The 26470-nt window shown below is 44.0% G+C and overlaps 1 protein-coding gene across 1 annotated transcript in view; it reads left to right on the top strand.

The window, feature by feature from the left end:
* The window catches only part of BCL2 (BCL2 apoptosis regulator), a gene marked incomplete at both ends in the record, with an annotated part of 89346 nt that extends 63096 nt beyond the window's left edge, over positions 1 to 26250 (top strand). Inside the window, one exon of the mRNA XM_084259989.1 lies at positions 26116 to 26250. Within this exon, the coding sequence (XP_084116115.1) occupies positions 26116 to 26250 (135 nt within the window). The remainder of the gene's footprint in view (positions 1 to 26115) is intronic.
* Between the last annotated feature and the right edge of the window lie 220 nt (positions 26251 to 26470).

The following is a 26470-nucleotide window of genomic DNA, read 5'->3' as shown; positions in this document are numbered from 1 at the left end:
GTGCTGTCCCAGTTCTTCTTTTCTCAATCCCATAAATGTCCTTTGCAGAGTTGAAGAAATTCCAGTTAGTGAGCACTGGAATTGGGGTGTGAGCGAAAAAATGTACAGTGTATAGATAGTACTGCTATAAAATTACATATAAATATTTACATATCCTCTAATGTCACCTCATGTTCAGTTAAGCTGTTGGGTTAGGGGTTTTTTTCAGCTTTTCTCTTCATTTGGCCATTTCAAGCATGACTAACATATTTTGAATTATTTTTAAACTTCCAAAATCTTCTCTATCAAATATGGTGTATGTGAAGGTGCAGGTGGCTGAGCTGAGCTCAAAGGATTAATTTGCTGAGGAGACCCAGGACCTTCCGACTGTATTTCTGTGCTTGAGTTTCTTAATAAAGCCCCCGTGTTATCCTGAACTTAGGCTAACTCCATGGTTACAGTGGTGTCAATTAACTGTAGCGTCAAAGAGAAGAATTCAGCCTCCAGCAGCCAATACAGGGATTTTTATTTTCCTCTTCTCTCTTCTTTACCAAGCACAGACAAAGAGGCAGGTTGCTACGTATTCTTGTTACACCTTATCTAAATATATTGATCAGTTCCTCCAGACTCTTATCTGTTTGCCTGGCAATGGCTCTGGTTCATTCACACCGGGATTGCAGGGGAGCTGAATGGATACAGCTGTGTGAAAGGTACCGGTGGGTAGTTCAAGCTGGGTGACACCGTGCCTGGATTCCCTGTTGTTTCTCCTGGCTTGGTTGGTTGATGTCGGCCAGCCTCTCTGTTCATTAGGTCGGCATGATGAATAGAAGGCAGTGAGTGTAACCCAGGCAGCCAGGGCCACCTGATCAGTGCATGTAATAAACATCCACCACTGCTGCACCTCTTTCGGCGCCGTGTGTGTCAGCGAAGTGCAAACTGGAAAATGTATGATAGTGAGTGGAAACCTTAAATCGACGTGAAGATGATACCAGTTTCCAGAGTCACACTTGCATCTCTTGCCCCCAGCCTTTTTAAGCCTGATAAAAGAACATTCTCAAAGGTGAGGTTCCTGCAGTAACGGAGAGATTACATTCACATGGTGTTATTTTTCGTGCAGAAGACATCTAGTTCTGCTAGTTTTTACACCAGGGTGACTTTATTGGAGTGGGTCCTGCACTGCCCCAAGGGCAGGTGTACCCAGCTGTGTGGGTCAGGCTGGAGTATACAGGTGGCACAGGAGAAGTGCTGAGGAAGGCAGGAGAAAGGCTCACCTGCACCACCATAGTCCTTGTGCAGAGTAGAGGAGGATGTTTGGCCCCCATGAGCCCCAACACCAGCTGATTTTAAGCACCAGCTTTGTACTTAACACCCCAGGGCTGGACTGGGAGCTGAGCTGTGTCAGTCCTGGCTTCAGCAACATCACCTTGGGCAGGGATGTGGTGAGGGCTTGACTCAGAACCAAGGATGCACCGGTTGTGCACATGGCTTGATGATACTGACCCGTGGATGCTACGCTGGACCCAGTGCTGATCAGTGAAGGGAATGCTTACGGCATGTGGGAACAGCCTTATGTTGGCCAGTGAGCGTAATGTCTTTAGCAGACTTTACATCATGAAGCAGTTAACGAATTCTTTTGTACTGAAGGGCTGGATTCAATAAAATGTTTCTGGGGCAAGTTACCATAGCCTGCCATACTGCAGTGCATCAGGCAGACCCCCTTTTTTTTTCCCTTTTTCTTTTTTCTTTTCATTTCTTTTTTTCTTCCCCTTTTAATTTTAAATTGAGTGCAGCTGACTGCCTCCAATGCTGTTAACAATGGCACTTCTTTCCCAGGGACAATGTAACATTTAAAACAGATAAAAGCCCATGTGGGGCTAATAAAAGTTTGCCCCCATCCTCATTCCTGTAGGGCAAGTTTCCCCATCGTTAACATTTTAAGTAACAGGCAACTATGAGTATGAATGTAATTGACTTTTACACACTATTACTCATCAGCGGGTAACTCCGAACAGGCGTCACTGGAGGGACGCGCTGAATCTCAAAGACATTTTGCGTGGCCCAGCAGTGGGGGAGCAATGTGGAGCTGCGTGAGCTGCCTCCGTGGGCACTGGTGAGCCAACCAGCAAACAGCTGTGGGGACCAGAGGGCCGGGCATGGCAGCCCAGCTGCCCCAGAACAACAAAGCTAAGAAAATGGGAAGGATCCGCAGATGATCCTCAGCGCTTGGCCCCAGTAGAACTCCCAGGCACTCCTTCCGATAGACAGCGGAGAAGAGGGAGCGAGTCAGCAGGTTCCCATTCCACATTTTTCCTTCTGAAGTACTCGAGCAGCTTGGGTTAGGGGTCTAAAGGAACTGCTCTGAGCATTGGTTTCCCTGTCCATATCAGGGAGAAGGCATGTGACCTGCACACCTCCTCAGATGGACAGCACTGAATCCTGAGAAACAACATTATGAATTCCAGGGTATATAAAAGTGTTGGGATTTATAAAGGCGCTTTGAGGTGACTTCTCTCCTGAGCAGTTTCTGAAAGGTATATATGTGCTTTTGCACCGTTCAGCCTAAATCCTCCCTCCGTCAGCAAGCCGACTGGTTTTACAGTTTTGTGTGTGTGTAGCGGGGTGTGCGTTTTGACAACCCTCCACACAGAGATCAATCCAGGTGTAGTCTTCCTTTGCTTTCGGTGGACTTCGGGTTAGTCTCCATGTTGCTTTGTGTACCTGTGCATCTCTGTGAGGGGCATTTATTTTATTTTTTGTTTTTTTCTAAAATAGTTTGGAAGCCTCTATCAGCGTTACGATGGGAAGGTGCCCCCGTTCCTTTCCTCCCCCTCCTCCCAGTCTCCCTGTTGCTGGACAGCTCTTGGTTCCCCAGACAGCTGCCGATGGCTGAAGCTACCAGACCAGCCCGGCTGCACAGGCTGAGCCCCTGCCCTGCCCTTCTCCCCAAAACATCCAGTTAGTAAGGAGACCAAAGACTCGGCATGGTACCGACTGTTTATATTTACAAATCTAGAAATGCGATTGCTCCCCGATGGTGTTTACCAACTACACATTCTAGCTGAAGCACAAATGAGTCATTTTTACATTGCTCATAGAAAATAAAAAAAGGTTGAAACACCCACAAAATTTGCTTACTCTTCAGGTGTAGCCCCCGGAAGGGTGAGGACAGCTTCCGCCATATTCTGGTTGGAAACGTCGCTCACATGACGACTGGAAAGTCGAACAGTCCCTACCAGTGATAGGTGATGTCCAAAAAAAAAAGAAGGAAAAGGCCATGGGGTTATATCCTGAGGACAGTTTAAAAAAAAAAAGGAGAAATAGCTGGCATGCAAAATGTGTACTTGCCTTTGGTAGGGTCTTTTCGTGACAGGGAGCCTGGCGACGCTACGCAGTGTTTGTGGGGCTGAGCCGGTCTTTGTTCACACAACTGAGAAGCTAGCTTTTGTGATGCGCTGGTGGCGATCTGCGAAGCCACGCAGATGGTCATTTTGTTCAGAACAAAAGTATCCCAGAGGTGAATCTCAAAATACCCACATTGCTGTAGCGTGCCGCTCCCTCACTTTCCATCAATGCGAAATGACTCACTGGCATGAGAAGCCAAACACTGATCAAAAGACTGAAGAGTGATTTACTGGTGCGGGATGGGACGAGATGTTGTTTTAACCCAACAAACAGCAACTGTGCTCAGAGGTGAGTATTGCCAAGGGAGCCCAAGGCGGTGCTTGCTTACTAAATTGGGTAAAATGCAGGGATTTCACCAAATGCAAATGACAATGAACAATATGTATGACTCAATATATCCGCTATGCTTTCAATGTGCAGTCAGAGGGTGGTATAGCTGACCTTTTAAAGTGATGCTTTTCAAACCACATTGTTATGATTGTCAAAGTGTTCATTTTAGAATACAATATTTGGACCCACTCCCGTTAATATTCTCATGTATCGTTTGAAGGCTGTTTCCCTGCTGTTTATAAGAAAGCACTTCCAGGCAGCCCCTAGAGTGACATACTTTTATTTCTATGGCTAACCAGGGAATGAAATTTGCCATCAGTTCTCCGAGGCTTGACGCACACCTCTGGAATACTTTGAGTCACGTATGGAATTAGCTAAAATAAGTGTGATGGTGATTTTGTGAGTCCTTCCTGTGTGCCAGAAATAGTCTCCGAGAACAATGTGGGGCGAGAAATATTCTCTGCTCTTTAGCCTCAGTTTCCTTCTATCTAAAAGCCATCAGTGACATCGCTGGCAGTACAAGCCACGTCCCAGCACGGCTGTGGAGTGACTCCAGCTTTGCAGTGCTGTAGGAGAAAGAAAGAAAGAAAAAAAAAAGCAAAGCTGGCATCAAATTTGAAAATTTAATTGTAGAAAAGGCAAAATTAAAATAAATTAATCACAGCGCAGCGTCTCTGACATGGCCAGCCCAAGGCCAGCAAGCAGACTGGAACGAGGCCCCCACAGCCCTGAAGAGAGACAGTTTTGCTGGGATGCATTTCCTCCCCATCCTCCCTCAGCCAAGCCAAAAACTTAACAAGGGGAAAAACAAACCAAAAAGGAAGCCGTACAGAGCAATTTGGCTGCCCATCGGTACTCGTTACAAATAAATACCCTGGGCCCAGCTGGGTGCTCAGGGGCCAGGAGAGACTGTGATGGGTGGTGGCCACCACCCTCCAGGACAAGCGGGCACCCCTCTGGCCTGCGAGGGGTCTGGCAGAGGCGGTGCTGACCACAGTTAAAGCAGAGTTTTCCCAAAGCCTGAGCTGCAGTGGGCAGGGACCCGATCGGGTGAAAAGTACTTTAAAAAAATTTATCTATCAAAAAAAAATAGCAGAATCTTTTATCGGGTCGAGGATGCCTTATTTTGATCTCGGAGGTCAGACACAGACGTGGGAATTCCCCCAAGTTGGTTTATTTGCAGATTTGTTCAGACAGTGTCTTTTTTTTTTTTTTTTTTTGACAAATCAGCCTTTTTTTATAATAATCTCATCTTGAAACTTGAGAGGAAGGGAATGTATGGGTGAGCAGCTAATACCAGTGAGTTCTGGAAACTCCCTTTTTATGGTCTCTCTCTTTTAGCAGCTGTACTGTTTTGATGCTTTCATTGCATTAAGAAGTTACTTGACCATAGTGCCAATAAAGTAACTTCATCTGTTCCAGTAAAATTAGCTTCAGCTCACAGTAAGTTTGAGACAATAATATTCATATGCAGACAACGGGGCTTTGATCTGATGTACCATAAAGATGGAAGATGTCAGAGGTGTTAGGATCGGGGAAGGCAAAGCTATTTTCCTCTTGCTTTACTGATTATACTCCTGGTTCAGATATTATCTTAAGACTGCGTAGCATCCAGTGACTGGTAGATGCAAAAACTGATTTAAAATTAATTTTAAAATACCTCTTTATACAAAGCAATATATTTACTGATTTAAATCATACCCATCTGGACATGTTTATCAAAATCAATCCTTGTCTACTATAAGCCATTTGCTGCCATTGCCACCCACTGGCCAGGGACAAATAACCGTCCCATTACTGACCCAGATCAACAAATATCCTGATTAAACAGACACATCTTGCTACACATCCAATTGCTTCCTACACAGCGTCTTGCCTTTAATACAAAATCTGGCCAGCTTTGTACAAAATTTATTTACTGATTTTATGTTGAAAACAAAAGTCATAAGACCGGGAGAGGGGTAGGGGGGGGAGGGAACATGTTTTGCAGACCGTGAACTCTGATCCGGTAGTTTCATCCTTCTGTTGTTCCTTTAAGTGCACTATTTAAAAACTGAAGGATCTCATCCTTCTATGTTTCTGTAATACAAGGCACAGTTTTGGCAATATATATTTAAATAACAGAACTGAATTGCAGGCTGTAGGGAGGCATTTTTCCCATGGAGGGGTCGGCACGGATGGTAATACTTCGAATTAAGGATCAATTCCTACAGGACTGCAATAACTAACTTTATTAATCTCTCCTCATTTTCTTAAGGGTATCACAAAAGGCAGTATTACGGCAAGCACAGCTTAACATTGGAACCCATTTCTACTTCAATCACAGTCCATTGTGTACTGCGATTCTGTGTGCCACTTCATACATATCATGCAAACAATTTAATTAATCCTATCTGCTGTTGTTGCTGGTTTATGAATGATTTTAGGGCCCAATATTTGGGCCTTTGATTCACATTTGGAAAACCAACATAAAAAATTCTTCTTCTTAGGGGAGCTTCTCTTCCCTTGGATACCTGTAAAGACAAGGTAAGCCAGGCCCTTGCATTTTGGTACCATACCAGGTGCATGCCACAAGTGCTGAGGTAGCCTTTTCTACAAATGGTTAATCAGAGGCCAAGAAAGGCAATAATGTTTTGTTCTCTGCATCGTTAGTAAGGGGGAAGGAGGAGAAGGACCTAGCAGAACAACCGTGTCTTTTGTTTTTCAGTTCTTTGGAACAATTCTGCCAGGCAGCGCGTTTTCCCTCTGTTTCGTTTGCCTTTGTTATTTTCCTATCTAATTAAAATTCTGCAATGCTGTCATGAAGTTGTTGTCCGTTTAAGGTCACAAACAGCTTCTGTCCTAATGAAATATGAATCGCATTAGTTAATTGAATCATGCACTCGTGTGTTGTGAATGGACTGAGTGCACTTATATTCTTAATATATACTGAGCGTTTCATCAGCCTAGGGAACGCCGGGACATAGGAAATGCTGCTACTGTTCTTTGCTTCACAGCAGGGGGATTTCACTGACCCTAGGCAGGGCGAAGAAGCATTTGTGAAGGACAAGAACTGTAAGATCTCACACAGGCATCTGCTAGCTGGGGTGAGGTTGGCTGTTCAGTGGCTGGGGGTCCCGAGTGGAAAACTCGAAGAAACCCATGTAATGCGTGGTGCCTCTGTGATGTCTGTAAAGATAGGAAGAATCATGGAAGGGTAACTACACCTCTGCGGCCGCCTGCAGCAGCAGGAGATTTGGGTTAAGTGCAGCTCATATTCAAAACCCTCAGTGCATGGTCCAGACCGTTCTCCTCTGGGATCGGCCTGGTCTCTCTGCAGACACTGCCCTCGTACCCCACCTGGCAACACAACGAACTTGCCTCTGGGGCCGTTTTCACAGGTGGGAGAATTTTTTGCTGAACTGTGGGAAAGTTTCGTTCATCACGTAGAGGACCTGACCAAAGTCAAATGAAGACAGGGGAACTCTTTCTGCTGACCTCCAGGCTGTGGAGGAAACAGGGTGCTTAAGGAAAAGTGCAGCATCTCGCACTCAGCCTTTACAGTGTCCAAGGTGGACATGCTGCATCTGCAAACAGCCGATGGTGGATGCTACTAATGAACCAGACTGTTTTAAAGGACGGTCATTAACTGGGAAAACAGTAGCAAAACGCTACATTTAATTTCTCTACATGGGTCTTGATTTTTCACTTAGTTGTTCGAACCATTCAGCATTGTAGATATGCACACATGTATTGATGTACATGTGCACATACATGTAATATACATATGTATACGGTATACATATGCATATATCTCCAAAGTTTAGCCTTTAGATTTATTTACAGAGAGCAGTATGTTTGGATTCTGCATCATACTTGTGAAAGATAATAGATCCAAATATAGTACCTTCCCGTTACTCTTTAACTTGACAGGTGTGGAGAGATATCTATTGTTTGTCAAATAGTGCCTGGCTTAGCTTGAAATGGTATTTCATTCAACAGTAGGCTGAAAGAAAAGATAAGCAGTGTTTGGGTTGAAGAGCAGCTGAGACTTGTCGTTGTCATTTTCCATTCAAAACCTGAAGCAAGGCACAAATGCAAATGGCAGCTTACTGCAGCAAGCTAATGCAGAAATACAAACCCACTAGAGATAAGTACAGCTAAAGCTGCCTTGCTGTGACACCCAATTCCCAAAAGGCAATACCATGGCCCTTTCTCCAAGAGTAACAGAGAGAAGGATATCTATCCTTGAGCTGAACAGGCATGGAGAACCTCTTTGTGTGGGACTTTCCAGCTCTAGGCACACACAGGGCCACTCCTGATTTCCCACTGCAAGAGATCCTTCCTCCACAGCTGCTGTAGCCCTTGGTTATGTAGGCAAGGACTTCTACATACTTAACAGAGAGGGGATAGGTTTCTCTGGATGGCAATTCGGGGATAGCCACATTAGACTGCTTCTTCTCTGAATCACCTTCTGGAAGAGTTTATCTCTCTCTCCATCACTGTATTTACTGAATCTAAGGGGATCTGCCTCTGGGTGTAGTTGTTGCATTGCAGAAGTGCTTCAAGCAGATGAGTTTCCCGCACTCTCCAATCCCTCTGAGACAGTCATACCTGTTAAATCTTCTGACTAAGGAATTTCCCACCTGGTGTCCATATCACTCAGTTACCTCCTCTCACTCTTGCTTTGAATTTCTGCACGGTACAGCTCTAGCTGAGCTGCTGTTGAATACCCCTGCCCCCAGGAAAGGGTTCAGGAGGTGAGTAAGAAGGGGTGGGCGGCTGCGATGGTTTGGTGAGGTATATCCTGAGAGAGTCACAACAGTGGGCAAATGACTGAGAGCGAAAGTGGTGGGATGGGTCATGAAGGGTGATTGACAGTGGTTGGTTAGTGGTCTGAAAAGAGGTGAGTGAAAGTGCTCGGTGGGGGGTGGGGGGTGGGAGTTTGGGAAGCATGGCTGACCGTGAGAAAGACACCACTAGGTTACTCATGGCACACTACACAATACACTATAGACTGTATTCTCTTCTGTGAATGCAGTTTTAAAAGACTTGATGCCATTAAAAATATCCATGCACTTCTATCTAAAAATACCTAATGCAGTGATGTATAATTAAGGAGGGGAGGAAATGAAAGAGATTCAAGGAAGGCTGAAAAATAAAAATAAACCGAGGAGTCCTCTAGGGAGAGTAGAGAAGAAGCAAAGACTGATGCAGCCTTGCAGACTTTGACGTGGGTTTCTTACCTTCTGCAGCGCCATCACTGTGCAGAGAGACAGCCTGAGGCCCTGCTCCAATGGGTGTTCCTCCGTGAGGACACCTGCACTCAGGCTGCCTCTCTGCCCCTTGGTCCAGCCACAGGGTTGACTTGCCTATCTGAAGGCTTGTTGGAGTCTTAGCTGCCTCAGGGCCATCAGCCACACCTTGTGGCCTTCCCTCTTCCAGCAGCACCCCCCATCCCCGTTGCAGCACAGGGATGGCTTTCCAGGTAGCAAAAGATGGTCCTCAGAGCAGCCAGGGAGACCCCGCTCCCCAGTTGTAATTAATTAAATTAAAAAAAACCCCCACAACTAACCCTCACACTTGTCTGTAGAGAGACAAAGGAGCGAAGGCAGCCCTATGTGTGGACAGTAGCATTTGATACCCTGGCAGAGGTTTAAATTCAGTATTATCAGCAGCATTTATCTTTAGTTTCAGCTAAATTTGGAACATGGCTATTTTCATCTATTTATTTATTTATTTATTTAATATAGCCTCTTCTCTTTAGGTTGCTGTCATTATTATATTTAATTACTATTCCTTCCATTTGGATTAGAGCACATGGACAAAAGAAAAATCTCATTCTGTTTATTTTTTAGTTTTCAATGTATATTTTATGACAAGGCTCCTTATAAGATTAAAGAGCTTGCCCATTTTTAAAATCTGTCTCGAACTGCTTTTCTTAACCTTTCATTCTGACTAGCATTTAATGTCCAGCATTTTATTTTTTTAATACTATATAGTCATGTTAGTTTTCCAAATAAAAAGACATATTTTTTCTTAAGTCAAAGGTACTATGCTGCACATTTTTAAAAATTTCTGTACATATTTTAGGTTTTTAGGGGTTTGTCTCAATCTCAAGTCTCAAGTCTTTTTTTTCTTAGATGAACATTGGGAAATTTAGAAAAAAATCTTTATAAAACACAGAAGGACATAAAACTCCCTCAGCTAATACACAGATAGTAAAAAAAGTCTTTCTGCACCAAAATAATGATCCATCCAGCACAGACTGTATCTGTGCTCAGCACCACCTGCTTCAGATGAAAGCAAAGAAAGGCCACAAGAGGTGGATTTAGGATAATCTGTTCTCTTTCTCATCCGTCTCCCTGCCCTGCATAATAGTTCCTGTGAAGATCTCACACTAATCCCAAGAATTCAGAGATTTATTTAATCCTTCAAGCATAAGGCCTCCATCATCATCTTTATTATTATTACTACTACTATTACTACTACCACTACTACCACCACCACTGTTATTTTGGAATAACTGTTAACAGCTTTTGCTTACTACAGAAATATTTCATTATTCTCTGAAGCTTGCTAAATTCACCTTTCAGCATCCTGTAGCAATCACCTCATTTAAATAATTTAAATAATTAAATGGTCTAATTGTGGATCCTATGCAAAAGTACATCCTCTTACCAGCTGTGAATTTCCTGTCATTCCTCATGTATTGAAATCCCTCTACTTCTGGCATGATGAAGGCCGGGAGCGCTGACTCTCCATACCTACGTTCTGTCTCCCTGTCACTCATTCTTCAGTGGACTCCTTGTTCCATTGGTGGGTTACTTACTCTTCTGGGTAGTTCTAGTGCTGTCCCTATTGAAAATTTTTTTCTGTGCTTATAGTCTCATTTCTCCAATCTCATCTCTGTCAAATAAATAGTGCAGAAAATTCAGAGACAATTTTCAGAAAAGGCTTGTTTAAATCCAAGCAATTTTAATGATGTTGTTATCAAGGCAATGACTGTTAATGCATCTTATTAAAATTTTAGAAATGGGACCAGGAATGTAACTCTCCTGTCCCCATTCAAGCTGTAGCTCTGCAGCTTGGCCCATGACTTTCTTGACTCCTACTTAACTCCAGACAACCAAGGCAGGAGGTCCCTGCTGTGAAACTCAGTTTATTCATTTAGACACCTACTTGTGTGTTTAGGGATCTAACTTGAAAGCATTTTCTTTTTAAGATTTAGGGAAACGGGATACATAATAGTCAGAATGAGAAACAACTCCTTTGGGCAATACAGGACTAACAGTTATTTGCCCAACCAAAACCCCACCATTTTATTAAAACTTAAGCACCTAGATAAAAAGATAGTAGCTCTTATTTTGATTAGGGAACTGGTTAGAATATCTTACCTCCTGTTAAGGACTCTTGATCTTACAAAGCTTCTGCTTCTTTACTTTCAAATGTTCTGAAATCCCACAAATGTCTGTGAGAAATTGGGGAAGCTCACAAGCTGAAAGGTCATGAGGGAGGGGAAAGGTAGCTCCTAGGCACAGGCTGGTCAATGCTGTATTTTAATAAGGCAGCCTGATGCTTGCAGAGCGGAGGGTCGGATAACCCTTCTCTGGCAGAAAACGCGATTCTTTGCAACTGAAGGTGGCTTTTGCCACCAGTCAGAATGAGACTGGCAAGATAGCCCCCCCTAGGTTGCCCCCAGGAATGCAGTTGTGAGGAACATGAACTCAGCAAGCTTCTTAATTTCAGCCAAAACACTGGACATCATGAGACACTGGATAAGCTTTTCTTACCAGACATCATGAGACACCGGATGAGCTTTTCTTACCAGTGAGAGAGACTGCCTGGGAACGAACATCACTTGGCTAGATAGAAAACTAAGGGTCCAAGACAAGGCTAATGGCTTTGACGCAGTTGTTCCCAGTTTCAGATGCAAGTCTGATGGGGCCAGTTCTGAGTGTGGCCAGAAAAGACTGTGCAAGAAGGTATTTTAGTTTGTCAGACAGAGAGAGAGGAAACCTTCTGGGGAAAGGAGGGCCTAGAAAATGGAGAGGATCAGAACAGAAGTAGATCCTGCAAATAAGCCAGAAGTTATGAGGAGCTGGGGAACATATTAGTCAGATACATCTATTAAAAACATCTGTATATATGGCAGCATCTTGTGAATTCAGAGAACATGATGCCAATTGCGACCATCAGAGAGTTGTAATTTTGGTAAACGCATAAAAGGGAATTCAGTAAAACTGGGAAGGTATCAGAAAAAGGAGTTGAATAAGTGTAAGCATTTAGACAAATGTAGGAAGCTTAAAAGCAAAAGAACAATCAGAGTATTTTGCCAGGGAGGATGATTTCAGTAATAACAGGCAACACAGAGATGTAGTAGAAGAACATCATTATCTACCTGCAAACAGTTTGGGAAAGAAAGAGTGGGCCACAGAGGCAGAGAAGATACAGCAGTACAGAAGGATAACGTGAACATTATTTAGCTGAATTTTAAGTGGGAAGGGCTACGCAACTAAATCTCTAAAGACAAACAAATAAATGCTAAACTAGAAATCCCAAAGCATTTTAACGACTTCTGGAAAGCAAAGACATTCATAGGTCTTTGTTGCTAATACCTAGCTTAAGAAAAAGAAGAGTGAGGAGTGAGCAGTGTTGAACTCAAAAGAACAGGTAACAAAATTGTGGCAATAGGGACTTTGGCAACTCCCCTGGCAAAATAGATCAGAAGACACACAGATTAGAATGGAGATTTCTTGACACCTGATGTGACAGCACCTTGGAAAAGTAACACAGAACAGGAAGAAGCTAGTCTTAGCTTGGGTCTTAATCGCCGGCAGGTTGTAGCTGACTCGTTAAATCTTAATGTCTAGGAGGACCACAAGGCTAAGTCGAGATAGTGGTTCCTATGTTCATGGATCATACCTTTCATCTCTTCAAGGTGATTCTGTTCTTTTTTCTTTCAAAACTATGACATGAGTGTGTATTTCAGTATCTAAAAAATCCAACAAAGAGCATCTTTCTCTTCCTAAATCTACCCTTAAAAATTGGCCAGAGGAGAAGTACTAAACGCAGCTTTATGAGCTGCTCGTCCTCCTGGGATCCTGGAAGTCTTCAGAGAGCTTCTCGTATCGCTCAGCAGCTACCAGTTTCTTGATAAAACACACATTTACACTGCACCTTCCGTATACTGGGATTCACTGAGCAGTGTTGAACTGCAGCTGTAGCGTGCCCAGCTATTCCTGCTTTCTGAGCACTGCTGAAATGTTGGCTTTGCACCTGGACGCAACCCGGGTTTGTACCAGGCCTTGTTTCGAACACTCCTACCCAACCGTGCTTGCTTGGAGGGGAACACCGCTTCAGCTCAGGTTTATTCGAGCCACAAAGCGGCCATCGGAGCCTCACCGCGTGCTTGGCAGGGCTAGGCCGCACTGCACGCTGCCCCTGTGTCACAGCACAACCTTGAAGAGTCCCCTTGGCACGAGGCCCACGGTGACTTGGCAATTGCATCCACTTAGGCTGCGCTCAGCGCTGTGGCAGCCAGCTGCAGCAAAAACCTGCTGGGACCACAGCTCAGGCGCGATTAGCTGGCGCAGTGGCAATCACGGATTCGTCCCTGCCAGCTTCAGGGAGAAGCAATATACAAGGCAAGGAAAGGTGTAACTTGTGTCCTGCGTGCGTGAAAATGAACAGCAGGCACAGAGGCAGCGATTGAAAGGAGGTCACACAGCCATGGAAAGAAGGAATTGCACAAGGAATAGCTGAAGGAAAGCAAGTACATCAACAAAGCATGAAAAAAACCACCCCAGGGAATGAATGAGGTGCAATTTGGGGGTGAACAAACATGGCAGAATTAGACTAAAACCAATGCACAGGGTGAGGCAGACATGACAAGAGACTCACTAACCCTCCCACGGTTGTTACATATATAGGAAGGCCATTTGGATGGGACAGATGTTAGACAAAAAGGATGCAAAGGAGCAATGTACTTTTTCTTCAAAAGCCATGTGTAACCAGTGGTGAAAATGTCTTTTTTCTGCACTTCAAGCATATTAACAGTTTAATATATGATAGTATCACTGAGAACATTGGGCTTTAATGGATTGATAGATTTGTTTCATCTTTAACTAATTTGAACCTTTATTCTTCTTGCGTGTGCAAAGCTTTCTTCCTTCAGGTCAAAGTATTAAGTAGGCTCAAGAAGTAAATAAGGAAATAAATACCAGAAACCCCGTGGGGAACATTTAAATTAAACTTTTCTAATAGTCAAATCAGCTTAATGCTGTGATCACAGGCTCAGTTCACTCCTTCCTCTCCCACCCCCCCAACTCTATGGCTAAAGCTGTGGGAATAAATACCCAAAAAAAGGAAGGGGCTTTGGTTTTCTTTTACTTTCCTGATGTTTGTGTTGCTCTAGATTGTTGGGGCTTGGGTTTGGGGTTTTTTTGTTTTAACTGATCTCATTATAGACATACAGGAACTTCTAAACAAGAAATTTGTAAAAATAAAACAGCCCAAAACATTGGCCTGCAAATCTCCCCCCATGTTTCATGCCTTGTTTGTACTCTGCTGTACACCCATGTTGGTTATGCATCTGTCTTCTTTTTTCTTTTTTAAAATGGATATAAATTATACTGGTGCAAAGCCTTATGCAGACAAAATCTTGCTGATATAACTGTCTTCCACCAGCACAACATATTTCAGTTAATGAGTCAGAATACACTTTGATATCAGTATAAATGGTTCCTCCTGGGGGTTGGGGGGAGGATTGCTTCTTTACTGTTAAAATGAAGATAAGTTCTGAACTTTTCTCTTCCCTTACTTGGGCCTAAATCAATCAAACCCGTATCTAGTATTTCACATCCAGAAATAATAAAGCTTCTTTTCATCACCTTTCTTACTGCTGATCCCTTTCTGTGTTCTTGCGGTCATCAGAAAAGGGTATATCTAAAATCCTCTTGAAAGCAGAAGTTCTGTTTCAAGCAACATCAGCCACAGGATCAGACACCTCCAATCTTAAAAGAAAAAGAAAGAAAACCGACTCGAAAGTTTGAAGCAAACAAATGGTTTGGAGTTGGTTGAGACACTTGTATTTAATATTGAGGAAGCAATGACTTTCTGGCCTCCAGTGGAGCATCTCCTAGACAGACAGACAGGCACACAACAAAATGAAGTCTTAATGCCATGAGCTTCTTGAGAATGCTACAATAACATTCTGGCAGTCCGGGCTCCCTTGGCTCCTGTACTCACTGCAATTTGAATGTCTCTTTCGGTTTAGCATGATGCTTGGCAAGTTTCCCAACCTTGCATTATCTGGGAAAGGAAGACGACAGAAGCTGGTACGTTCAGGGAGCCTTTGAAGAAGCTTCTTCACAGTTTGCTCATAGCAAAACAGTTGGCTGCGTGTAGGAGCGGTGTCAGGACTGCAGCCTAGACTGCTAGCTTGAAAAGGGTTTAACTGAATTGCATCCAGGCACCAAGATGCTCAGATACCACAGCAATGTGTGTGGTATAGGAACCTAGATAGAAGAAGATTAGATAGCAAATCAGACAGAATTTTGCATGTGATTTCCTGGGTTTGTCTAAACTTATAGCAGCAACAGTTAATTATAGGAGGTGCTGAAGGCAGCTCCAGGGTGGGTTATGTCACTTATACGTTAGATTTCAGCCATAAATTGCCATCTGAGAGTTACCCCTGCGGCAAGAAGCCCCTGTTGACGCAAAGCTCGGTGGTAGGGGCAGCAGACACTGGTGATGGGAGATGTGGGGGAGAAAAAGCAGGTTGACAGTAATGGCAGAACTCCAATGGAAAGAGCATCAAGATGGACACAGGTCATCACCTGAAGAAGGTGGTTGCACACAGGAGTTACACATGGTCATCCTCTACATGATTGCTGCACCAGCTTCCAGATCTAGCCCCTCTCCTTCTACCACGAGTGAATCCCTCAGCTCCTGTAAGCACCTCCACTGGCTCTTAAGCAAGGGCAGCTCTTTAATTGCAGATTAATGCTTTAATGAAATTCTCGAGGCTACATTGAAGTGACTGGGCAAGACAGACTGGTCTGTCAGCAGTGGCTGCTGGCACAAGTGTCACAGCGCATGTTGCTGTACGGGGAAGGAATTGCCATGAGACTCTCTGTGCACAGCAGGATCCATCATTTTTTCTCCACTGGTGCCTCAGGGCACATCTACAGGACACAGGTATCCTTGCAGCACCGCACAGGGATACTGGAGCTGCCTTTAAAGGGCTGCACTAGTTTCTCAGCAGGGACAGTTAGCCCTCTGCGAGAACGGCCCTAATATACCTGCAGTGCTTGCACCCCTGTGCTTGCCCCTGAGCTGACTCATTCAGCACAAGGTCAGCACTCTCTTCCTCTCTGTAGAGCTGCACTCTGCCCTGTCGACCTGCCTGCACTTACAAATATTAAAAGTAAATTGCAAAGTTTAGGACTTTATATTGATTTTGATCCACAGTTCCTGATCTGTGGGGTCTTATTTATTCTAGAAAGTGGGAAAGCTTTCAAGCACTGATTTCATAGGTAATAGACTGTTGGTTTTTTTCTTGGCTGACATTCCCGATTTTGTTTTTTTATTCTTTCCTTTAAGTATCTGAAATTTTTCATGGAATTTCTGCTCACTTAGAAACTCCAACACATGAAGCAATTACCAATCTTTCCTGCCTAAGTTAACAGCCGTCTCCTTCCTCGTGCTGTTAGTTCAAGGTCACAATGATAAATTTAAATCCTTCATGAATTTTCATCTGACTTGCTGTCCACATAAATTGTTCATTAAAAGATCCCACTTCCATTGGCATTCTCCCTTTCAAAGGATGTCAACAGGAAATATGAATGCTTAGCCCTCTGCGAATGATCTGCAAGGACATGCAGGCTTATTAAAAAAACAACAAAAAAAAAGCAACAGTTAACCAAATCCCTTAGTTTCTGTTTTGAATGACTGGCCATAGGAATGCAGGCTAGGCTGTATTTCTGCTGTTCCCAAGGATGTGTGTGTATAATTTGTTGATAGTGGTAGGTACTTCAGGCTCCAGTGACAGCTGTGTGACCACTCTGATGGTCATTGTCCTGCAGCAGAACCAGCCCCCCAGCCTTTTCTCAAGGACACCAGGCACAGAAGAAAAAGGACGAGGGATCTGGTGGGGTTTTTTTCCAGAGGACTGGCATTCAGACCTCCTGCTCTTTGCTGAAAAAAGAGATCCTGGGTCACCTCAGCTCTCACCCTCTGATCACAGCAACCATTAAATTGTAAGGATCTGCATGACTTGCTCCAGCAATTGATGCCAATGTCTGATACCTGGGAGATCTGAGGCTTCTGCCTTACAGGACCTGCAGGGATAGGAGAAAAACTCAGTATTCAAAACACCAGCTTCCTTCATTGGGAACTAATCGTCACCACCCCAAGGAAAGAACAGCCCATCACTGCCTCAAAGTTCCAGCATTATGTTTTTAAAACCTCACGGGTGTCCAAGGTATATGTCCTTCGCAGTAACGTTTACTTGGAGCGCGCTGCGAATGCACAGGCACAGATCAGCGCTGAACATCTGGTTAAAATAAATTACAGCCTTATTTTGCAAATAAGAGTTCCTAGGGTCTACATGACAAAGTCTGGCCAGCATAACTATCTCATGGGGAAAAAATCACATCCCTAGCCTACACAGATAACTATTTTGGCATGATTCCTCTCCCCACTATGTAGACTTACGTAGACTTACACCAAGTAGAGAAGTCCTTTTGCCAGTGTAACTCACATTGTTTGGGAGGTACTTCACCCATCCTGGCAGACTCCTGCAGCTGGTATAAGCCATGTCTCCATCAAGGGATTTGGCTAGAACAATGACACCAGTAAAGCTCCTGAAATAACTCTTTCTCCTGCTGCTAGTCTCTTACATTTTTCATTTTTAAAGCTTCCTGCTAAAAAGGAGACATGCAAAACTTGTGCTCTTTCTTGTATCAGCAAGACATTGTTTCTTTTTATAGAGGATTTAAAGTGTATATATATATATATATATATATATATAGAGGCAGGAGATGTGTTGCTTTCAAAAATCCCAGTGATACTTGCTTTTGGATGGGAGAAGATCCCACTTCTGCAGAATGCCTGCTATTTAGTTTGGTGTTGGGTTTGGTGGTGCAGGAGCAGGCATGGTTTGCATTTTATTAAGTCTTCATATTTTGGTTTTGCGTGGTGGCATTTGAGCAAATCTAATGGCCATAGTTAATGGATTACAACTGTGTATGCAAATGAATTTGAGCTGTTTTGAATAACAAAACAGAGCCCTTCAGTCTGCTTGTGAATTGTATCCTTGCATTCTGACGCTGCCTTGTTTTTTTCATATGGTCCCTGTTAGCTCTTACCTGATAACATTTGCCAAAGGATGTCCTGAACCCAAAAACTCAAAGTTTACCAGCCAACGCTAAACTAGGAGTCACCAGTAAGGCAAGGCAAGTCCTAAAGCTACCTTGGCTTAAAAGTGGGATGCAGTTTATTGTGGCAACAGGCAGTTTTCACCTGTCTTATTTAGACAGTCCCTAAGTTCCCACTCGCCTCAGCCTACACAGACTCTCCTAATTTCTTGGCCTGCTCCTTCACCCTCCACTTGTCTCCCAGGCCCTGCGCTTTTGTGCAAGTGATGAACAGGACAGACAGGATAAGAAAGAGGAGAGGAGGGGAGGCACCCAAACCAAAACCAATCTCTTTCCAGCAGATGCAGATGAGGAACTTCCCCTTCTTTTAATTTCCCATTATCACCCAGCTGTGAAATGATGAAAACATGGAGCAAGCCACCGAGAGGCCTCCACTTTTGTGGGCACCGTGTTGGAAAAGAGGGCTCTTGCAGCTTGTTCCGTCAGGACATGTCTGCCTCCCTTGCAGCTAATACAGGCACGCAGTACCCGCTGGAGTTCGGCACCCAAGGGCCAACTCTAGGAAATGGCAGGAGAAAGCAGCGACCAAAAAATGCTGCCTCTTCTCTGCCTCAAATAAGGCTTTTACAGGTGAGCAGAAATGGTTTGGGCTGCTAATGAGGTGTGGGCTGCCAAAGAAAACACATGCGCAAATTCATATTTTCCAGGTGGCTGCCGGTAGAAGTGTAACCGTCCACTGAAGTCTACGGCATGAGCTTTTCTTGCGCTTACTCATTAAATTGCTGATTTATTGTGAGCTGACTTTATCATAATGTTAGCTGTGTAAACCAGCTGCTTTAGGAAAACTGAGAGCCTGCTTCGAGTCATGTGAGGAGCAGGGGGCATTTCTGCAGAAAGTGCTGGAGGCTGGGCATGAACTGTTGCTGCTGGAGCGCCAAGGAGCACCACGGCCACCACTCCGGCTCGGTGCTGCTCTTGCTCAGTGCCAAGCGCAAGTTAAGTCAAGCCAAAGGGATTTGGATCAGAACTGAGTGTTGAGACAACAAACACGGGATGGAGTGTTTCCCTGAGGGATGTTAAAACAAGCAGCAGAAAAATGCATGACTGGTCCCTCGTGGTTCAGCCAACAGGACAACCTGCTCAGACTGGTTCGATTTCATCCTTCTCGTTCACACGTGTGCTCTGCCTTTTCTGGCCAAGGTTTCTCCCAGCCAGGCTCTCCTCACCAGACTAACAGGCAGTCTTGCTGCCTTGCTTTCCCCTCTCTACCTCTGCTAATACCTGTGCCTCGAGCCTGGCACAGCTGGACACGCTTGTTAAATAAAACCCTCCCCGGCCTTGAAGACAAACACCATTCCGCAGCACTTTGAGCATTTCTACAAGCAGCTACTTTCAGTTCCCGCTTCTCAGGCTGTTACGTGATTTAACTCTTTTGTGGCGGCCCAAGAACAGCACAGGCAGCTGGAGCAGGCAGGGAACATAAATGGGGATGTGTTCACATTTCCCTTTACTAACGGTGTACCCGCTGCACCCAAATCTTCAGATTGAAGTTTTTAAATTAGGTAGGCTATTTCCAGTGTAAAGGCACTCATATTGAAAGTAAGTTGCAAGCAAGATGGAGAAATTAGACAAGTTTTTGAGAGAAATGGGCCTGCATTGTCATTCAGACCCATTTAATCATTATTTTAAAGCCATTCTGAAGATTTGACAGGGGTCCCGAATGCATCTAGCTTCTTTTCAGAGGATGCAGGTGTAAAAGTGATGTTATGGGATGAGTTGGGTCCCTCCAGCAATCCTCTGACACTTGTTCTATCCTCCAAAGTGTTCCACAAATCCATAAATAGGTATATGGTAACACCCATGGTTGTATGTGAATGTAAACGCTCTAGAGAGGGTTTGGTAAATTTGAGTTGTAGGCGGTGGCCTAACACTGAACAGTTCTTGGTGTGACTGAGATTTGTGAAAACGTCTGCAGAGACATGTTTGTTTTTTTGGTGCAAGTTACATGAAGCTTCTCTCTCTCTCTACCTAACTAGGGCAGCTTTGGGAAAAAAAGGCAAAGACTGCTAAATATTGATGCAAGCAAGCAGCACATTAGTTGAATAGGATTATCAGCCCACAAAAGATCTGAAAGAAAACTGTGAAGGATCGAGTAGAGCCTCTTTGACTCTGTTGTTTGAATGTTGAGAAGTTTGTCCAGAAGGCCTTCTTGCCTTCTGTCTCTCATTAATACTAATATTGCTCCCTCAGAAGTGGCACCCATTAAATACCACCAGCTAGTTTCTGTAGTGACATTACAGCTGTTCCGCTGCTGCCAGAAATACCTCATTTTAGTGTGGGCCTTTCCAGGAATAAGAAAACAAGTCAGCCTTCACTAGGTCTGGGCTTTTGCATATTGCAGAGCCATGTCTAAGTGAATTAAGTAGAGATGCCAAGACTAAATTAGTGAAACATTTCTCATGCTGACTTGGTTTAATAAGAATGCAGCCCAGTCTGAACATGGCATAGATTTCCATGCAAGCTGAATGATCAACACCTTACCGATTCTGTGTTTAAAGGGATGGTTTGACTGTTCCTCAAAGCCTACACCAAGGCTAAATCCTTCATCTCACAGAGGTCCAGAGGAAATCTGCCTGCCAAGCAGGGTCACCCTCTGGGAGTGCAGACAAGAGGAGTAGCCATCCCCGTTATTATAACCACTCACATTTATGTATTTCTAAGCATATGCATCAGGTTTTGTTATCACAAAACCTTACCGCAATTAATCCCTGCTCCTTAGATGTCCATCTAAGTGCCATGTTTAGTCAGCCATATGCAAATAGAATTTCCACTGATTTCAATTCACACAGACTTCAGTGAGAGCCTGGCAATACTAGGACCTGCAGGATGAGCCTCCGAGACCTCATGCTCACCGGTGCAAGAATTTATACAAATCGATAGTGAGGACAAGGAATGGAGAGGTTAGGCAAGGCCACTGTGATGAGAACCAGTTTTAGCCAAAATCAGAAACCTCAGATATCACTGGAGGAAAAAAAAGGTCATGCAGCCAGCAACTAAAACATCAGCTGCAGAGCTAAGACTATATTGGGCATTGTGGAAACAGAGAGTTCAGAATAGATCTAAAGGTGAAGGGGGGGATGGGGGAGGGTGGCGGGAAGAAAAATCTGGATGAGGGTTTGATTAGAGGTGGACATGGCAAAGCCACTCCCCAGGCAGGTCCCCCACCTGTGGGCAGCAGGGCTTTTTTGGTAACACCTTCTTTTCCTTTCCATTATAATTTGATAACATGCACCTGGCTGGGCTGCCAACATCTCGGCACTCCCAGGCTTAAAAAGATACCGGCCTTTCTAAAGATACCGACCTCACGAAACACCACACCTCGGCACAACACGGTCAAGGTCTGAGCTGTCCTTATTTGCATGCACTCACGACTTAGGCTTGCATAAAAGACCCATAAACTCTTTGGGAAAAGAACAGCTACAGATTTGTCTATTTTCTGTGTTCCAAGAACTTTTCTCGTTAGCTTCAAGATGACATTTTAATGAGGTTTCACTGCACAGAAAACATGGGACGATTTAACCAGCTCTGTCTACTCACTCCCTCCCTCCCTCTGCAAACTCTTTCTGAAATGAGTTACCATTCGGGAACATAAGCTTTTATGAGAATTTATGTCATTTCTGTGGAGGCAGGGGTGAGGGAGAAGTCATTTAGCTGCTAAACCTTGGCATGGGAGCTTACGGCCTTCCCTCTCCTGCCCTGTACCAGGTGGCACAGCCGCCTTGTTCGGGCCTGCGCGAGTTTCTTCAAAAGCCGGGAGCCAGCCTGTGTTTGTTTGTTTGTTTTGGAGTCAGGGAGAGGGCATCGTAAAACAGCCCCGAGGCAATTCCCGTTCAGTAAAATGGAAGCCTCGCTGGCTCTTCATTCAGTACAATGTGGCTCAAGAGGATATCCTGCCAACCCAATGATAACGAGGGAAATAAAGTCACTTCCTCACCAGCTGTTTGATTCAGGTAGAAAAAGGAAGCCTTTACTTCCTCGTGTTTGCTCTCCCTGCTGCCCCCTGAGTCAGAAGCACCAGGCTGAAACTGCTTTCTCCCTCCCCGAATTTTCAGTCAGGAGCCCTTGGGTCCATAATGCTCTGCCAGGCTCAGCCTATGGGAAGTACGCACTTCTCTGTGGCCGAGAAGCTGCGCCTGGCCTCTCAAGCAGGGGTGAAGGCTGAGCTGGAAGAGGACGGAGGCTGAGCAAACTGGGCTTGACGCGCAAGCACAGAACGCCTGTGTAATTAAAGATGACATTTGTTTCTTGGATCGGGGCTGCCGAATTTGGGCCAGCAGAAGAGCCGGGCAGTGTGATCCGGATGCTTCGTTTTGACACTGCCCTGACTTGGTGCATTGTTATGCCTCTTAATCCTCCGAGAGGGACAAACTCCACTTTTGCCCGGAGCTCCCTGCAAATCCCGGGAACTCTAGCCAGGAACACCCCCTATGCTTTTCCCATGTATAGAAGGCAGTGGGAGGTGCCCTCGGGGTGATCTTCCTGGCCTGCCAATCAGTCGGGTAGTTGAGGCAGGCATCTGGCTTTGGTGCTTTGGTGCTAAGAGGAGCTTTGGCAGAGCATCTTTCCCTTCCTTGCTGCCACCTTTCTTCCTTCACGGAAACAGCCAACCTGAAGTTGCACTGTACACCAGCTGGTGTTGGGTTGGTTGACATTGGGCTGATTTGGCTTAATAAAAACTTCTGAAGAAATGACTTTTTAAAAAATTTACAGAGCTGAAAGAAGAGTTCCTTTCCATATGCTTTTTAACTGCCCTGATAGAATTTTACTTCCAGGGTAGAACTTCCCATAAAATTTTGAATAGGTAGGTCTTAAAAGCAAGGTCTACAACCATTTTCTTTCCAGTTGTGTAAGACTTCCAGAAAGTTTGACCAAGCCAGAACTTGCCTCAGTCTATTTGCCAAGGGGACCCTTGCTTTCTGTATAAAGAGTGCTTTTCAGAGGATATCAAGTGTTTCAAGCAATCTTCCTAATCTTATTTGTTTTAGCAAAGATTCTCGTACTTTAAACAGACTGGTTTAGGTGACAAAAATCCAGTGACAGCTACATGGGTTTACAGAAGGAGACAAACCTTATGAAGCAGTTGAGGTTCTGTTTAGGGTTCTCTTTGTGCTAAACTAGTTAGCAGCAACGGGTCATACATCCCTCCCCCTTCCCGTTCCCCCCCCCCCCCCCTTGTTTTAGTACATAAAATGGACATGTGTTTATTTAAAACAGGTTTGAAACTTAAACAAATAGTGACAGGCTGTTCAAACAAGCTTCGGAAATAGGCCTAATCAGGATGTTTGAGAAGGGGAGGGGGAACGATCATAAAGAGCTACTTGTAATATATAGTGCAGACACCATTAGGTTGGGTTCATGTTATTGTTGTAATAATCTCGGGTGAAAAAGTACTGCATGCTGCACATTTTTTGTTAACATTCCTCTTTTGAGCCATAGGTTATGCCATATTTTTGCCTTGTCTTCAAGTTTTGCCATAACCTTCTGTCCGTTTTCAAACCCAGTACCAGGAGCTCTACTGAATCTTTAGAAATGATTTCCCAGACAAACCAGAAGGAACCTTCCTAAACTGGGATAGGAATGAGACATGAAATATGCTCATTTTGACATTGATACTGTGTATGCAACAGCTTTCATGAATATACAGAAGTGAGACCTTGCCCACAGTAAGAAACCATGGAAATCTGAACGTTAAAATGCTTTCATGTGGCTTGCATTTCCATGGGGTTTTTTGGTTGGCTTTTTTTTTTCTTTTCATTTCCTTTCTTTTTCACCCATAATAATAATATCAGCAAGTATCGAACTTTACCCTTGTTGTATTTTTATAAGGCCTGATCTTGAACTCCTTACACAGACAAAGCTCCCATGGAAGTCAGTGAGTCTGCACTGGCGACAACAGGATTTAGCCCAGTCTGTAACATTTTAGGATATTGTGTTACTTCATAGCCTTAAGGAGAAATAAAAGCAGCTTTCCAAAGAGCTGCACAGCAAACTGAGTTTGCTTTTTCAGCTTTGCAATAGCACAGCAGAAAATATATTAAGGCCAAAGTTTGCAAATGTCCATTTCAAAAACCAGGCAGCTAAGCAAAAGTTGCCAAATTTTCCTCTGGAATTAAGAGTTTGCATTAAAACATTCCCCCAAAAAAGGTTAAGCTGCTTTCACTTAAGAATATATCTTTGGAAACCCAAGTTTGAAAACGATTGCCTGGAGAAATAACCGTTGAGAAATTGCAGGAGAAAAACGTATTTGTAGGTCAGTCAGTTGCCCGAAGCCTGTAGCTATTCTGTTATTGACACATCCACTTGTACCTACAACAGGCACCGATGTTAATTACCGTACATAGGTATTTCGGAAATAAATATCTATTATTTATTTGGGTCTTGTTCAGTGCCCAGTGAATGGGAGTCAAAATGGCAAAATAGTTAAAAAACCCTTACGCGCCCTCTCGTGGTAAAACCACAGACGTTCTTAGTCTGATGACAACTAGGGATGCTCAGAGATGGAAGGTAAATTAATGTACACAATTTGTGGAGAGTTCACTTGGCTGGAAGGTTTCTAATAGCAGCAGAGATGCTGCTTTCCTTAATTCCTGCTGTAATGCGTGAGACATGGGCATTTTTAGAAGGTGGATTACCTCGTTATATATTACCATTACAAAACAGCTAAAGGCACTATACCATAAATAGAGAATGTTTTCTACATAAAATGAGAAGCCCAGAGTCAGAGAAGTTGAGATGGAAGCCCCCTTGTTAGCTGTTTCATGAGTTTATCTCAGTAGTTTGGGAGCAATCCTCCCTTGGCTGCGCAACAGAAGAGTTATCCTAAATGATGCTATCGGTTTTGTCATAGTTTAGAAGTCGTTCAGCTTCAGTGTCTATTGCTGTTGTGCCACATGGGATGATTTACTTATCTCTCAGGAATGCTCTGAAGCTGCATGTTTGTTAGGAATTGCAGGTTGAAAGAAAGGCAATATGCACAGGGTATCACCAAAATGATCACTAGTCCAGGCAAATTCCACTGTATTTATGAGTCACAGCAACTTTATCTTCACTACTTCAACAGCCTTCCCATTTGGTGCCTACACAGACCTCCAGGCTTGCCCAGAGCAGCTTTATCAAAGAGTTCTCCATAGGTGGAGGACTGCAGCTCAAAGGAGAAACCCAGGGTGGCTTGGGCTGGCCTGAGGGAGAGGACTTCCCCTACACCTCACACCAGGTGACTTGCAGGCAGCCCTGAGAAGCGGCATCTCTCTATGCTTACTCGCCTCTTCCTCAAGCTGAGAGTCTTGGCTATAAGCTGGAGGGCAAGTCAGACTGACAAGACGATCCCATGGAAAGACAGATAATTTTTTCAGGCACAGTTGGGTTGCTCTTCTATTAGATCAGCTGGTTGGCCTAGCAGACCCCACAGCCATATCACTGCTACATCCAAGGTACAATTAGCAGGAGCAAAGGACCAAGGTGTCAATCCTTTTGGTGACAGACATGAAAGACCGTCAAAGGTGTAACACAACACTAACTGCTTTAGCTCATACAGGAGAAATACCTGTGACTACTACAAGTATTCTTCTGAACTCATCCCAGGGGAATCAAAGAAATACTTCTGTATTTTCAGCAAGGCCACCCAGCTCCATGTCCCATGAAAGGTTTGGAGAATGAAGGTCCGCTTACCTCCTTTGTGTATGCTTGCATGTACAACATTCAGGAGCCAAAATGGTACTCGTATTGAAAAGTGCTCCTGTGTTTTCAGTTAGACTGGGCATGCTGAAAGCAGAAGTCATGACTATAAGTAATTACAGCAGAATTTATAAAGAAATAAGCAGGAGAACTTTGTGCTAAGCACTCCACAAAAATGCAGCTCTCAGGTCGTTATTTCAGTAGGTCTGGGGAGGGGGGTTGTGCTGGATGACCATTGAGCATGAAGAAGCTGCCCTCCCTCTCTGAAGATGTTACTGTGATTCTGATATTCCTTTATTTCCCTTTCTAGGATGCCTTCGTGGAGTTGTATGGCAACAGTATGAGGCCTTTGTTCGATTTCTCCTGGATCTCTCTGAAGACTATCCTGAGTCTGGTTCTGGTGGGAGCTTGCATCACTCTTGGCGCTTATCTTGGACATAAATAGAGTCACCCAGTTTATCATGGATTACAAAAGTCTTTCAAAACAACAAAATAATATTTTTTTTCTGTAGCACAATGATATTTTATGAGCAAAACAACATCCCAGCTAAAGATTTAAATCAGCTATTACTGCCAAAGGAAATATCATTTATTTTTACATTGCAGGAAAATTATTTATTAAAAGATATTTACATTTTAACCTGCTATTTTCAGAAACTCTGCAA

Source organism: Gallinula chloropus, assembly GCF_964237585.1.
Source record: "Gallinula chloropus genome assembly, chromosome: 2".
Classification (NCBI taxonomy): domain Eukaryota; kingdom Metazoa; phylum Chordata; class Aves; order Gruiformes; family Rallidae; genus Gallinula; species Gallinula chloropus.
Note: the sequence above shows the minus strand (reverse complement) of the source record. Positions and strands in the feature narration are given on the sequence as shown.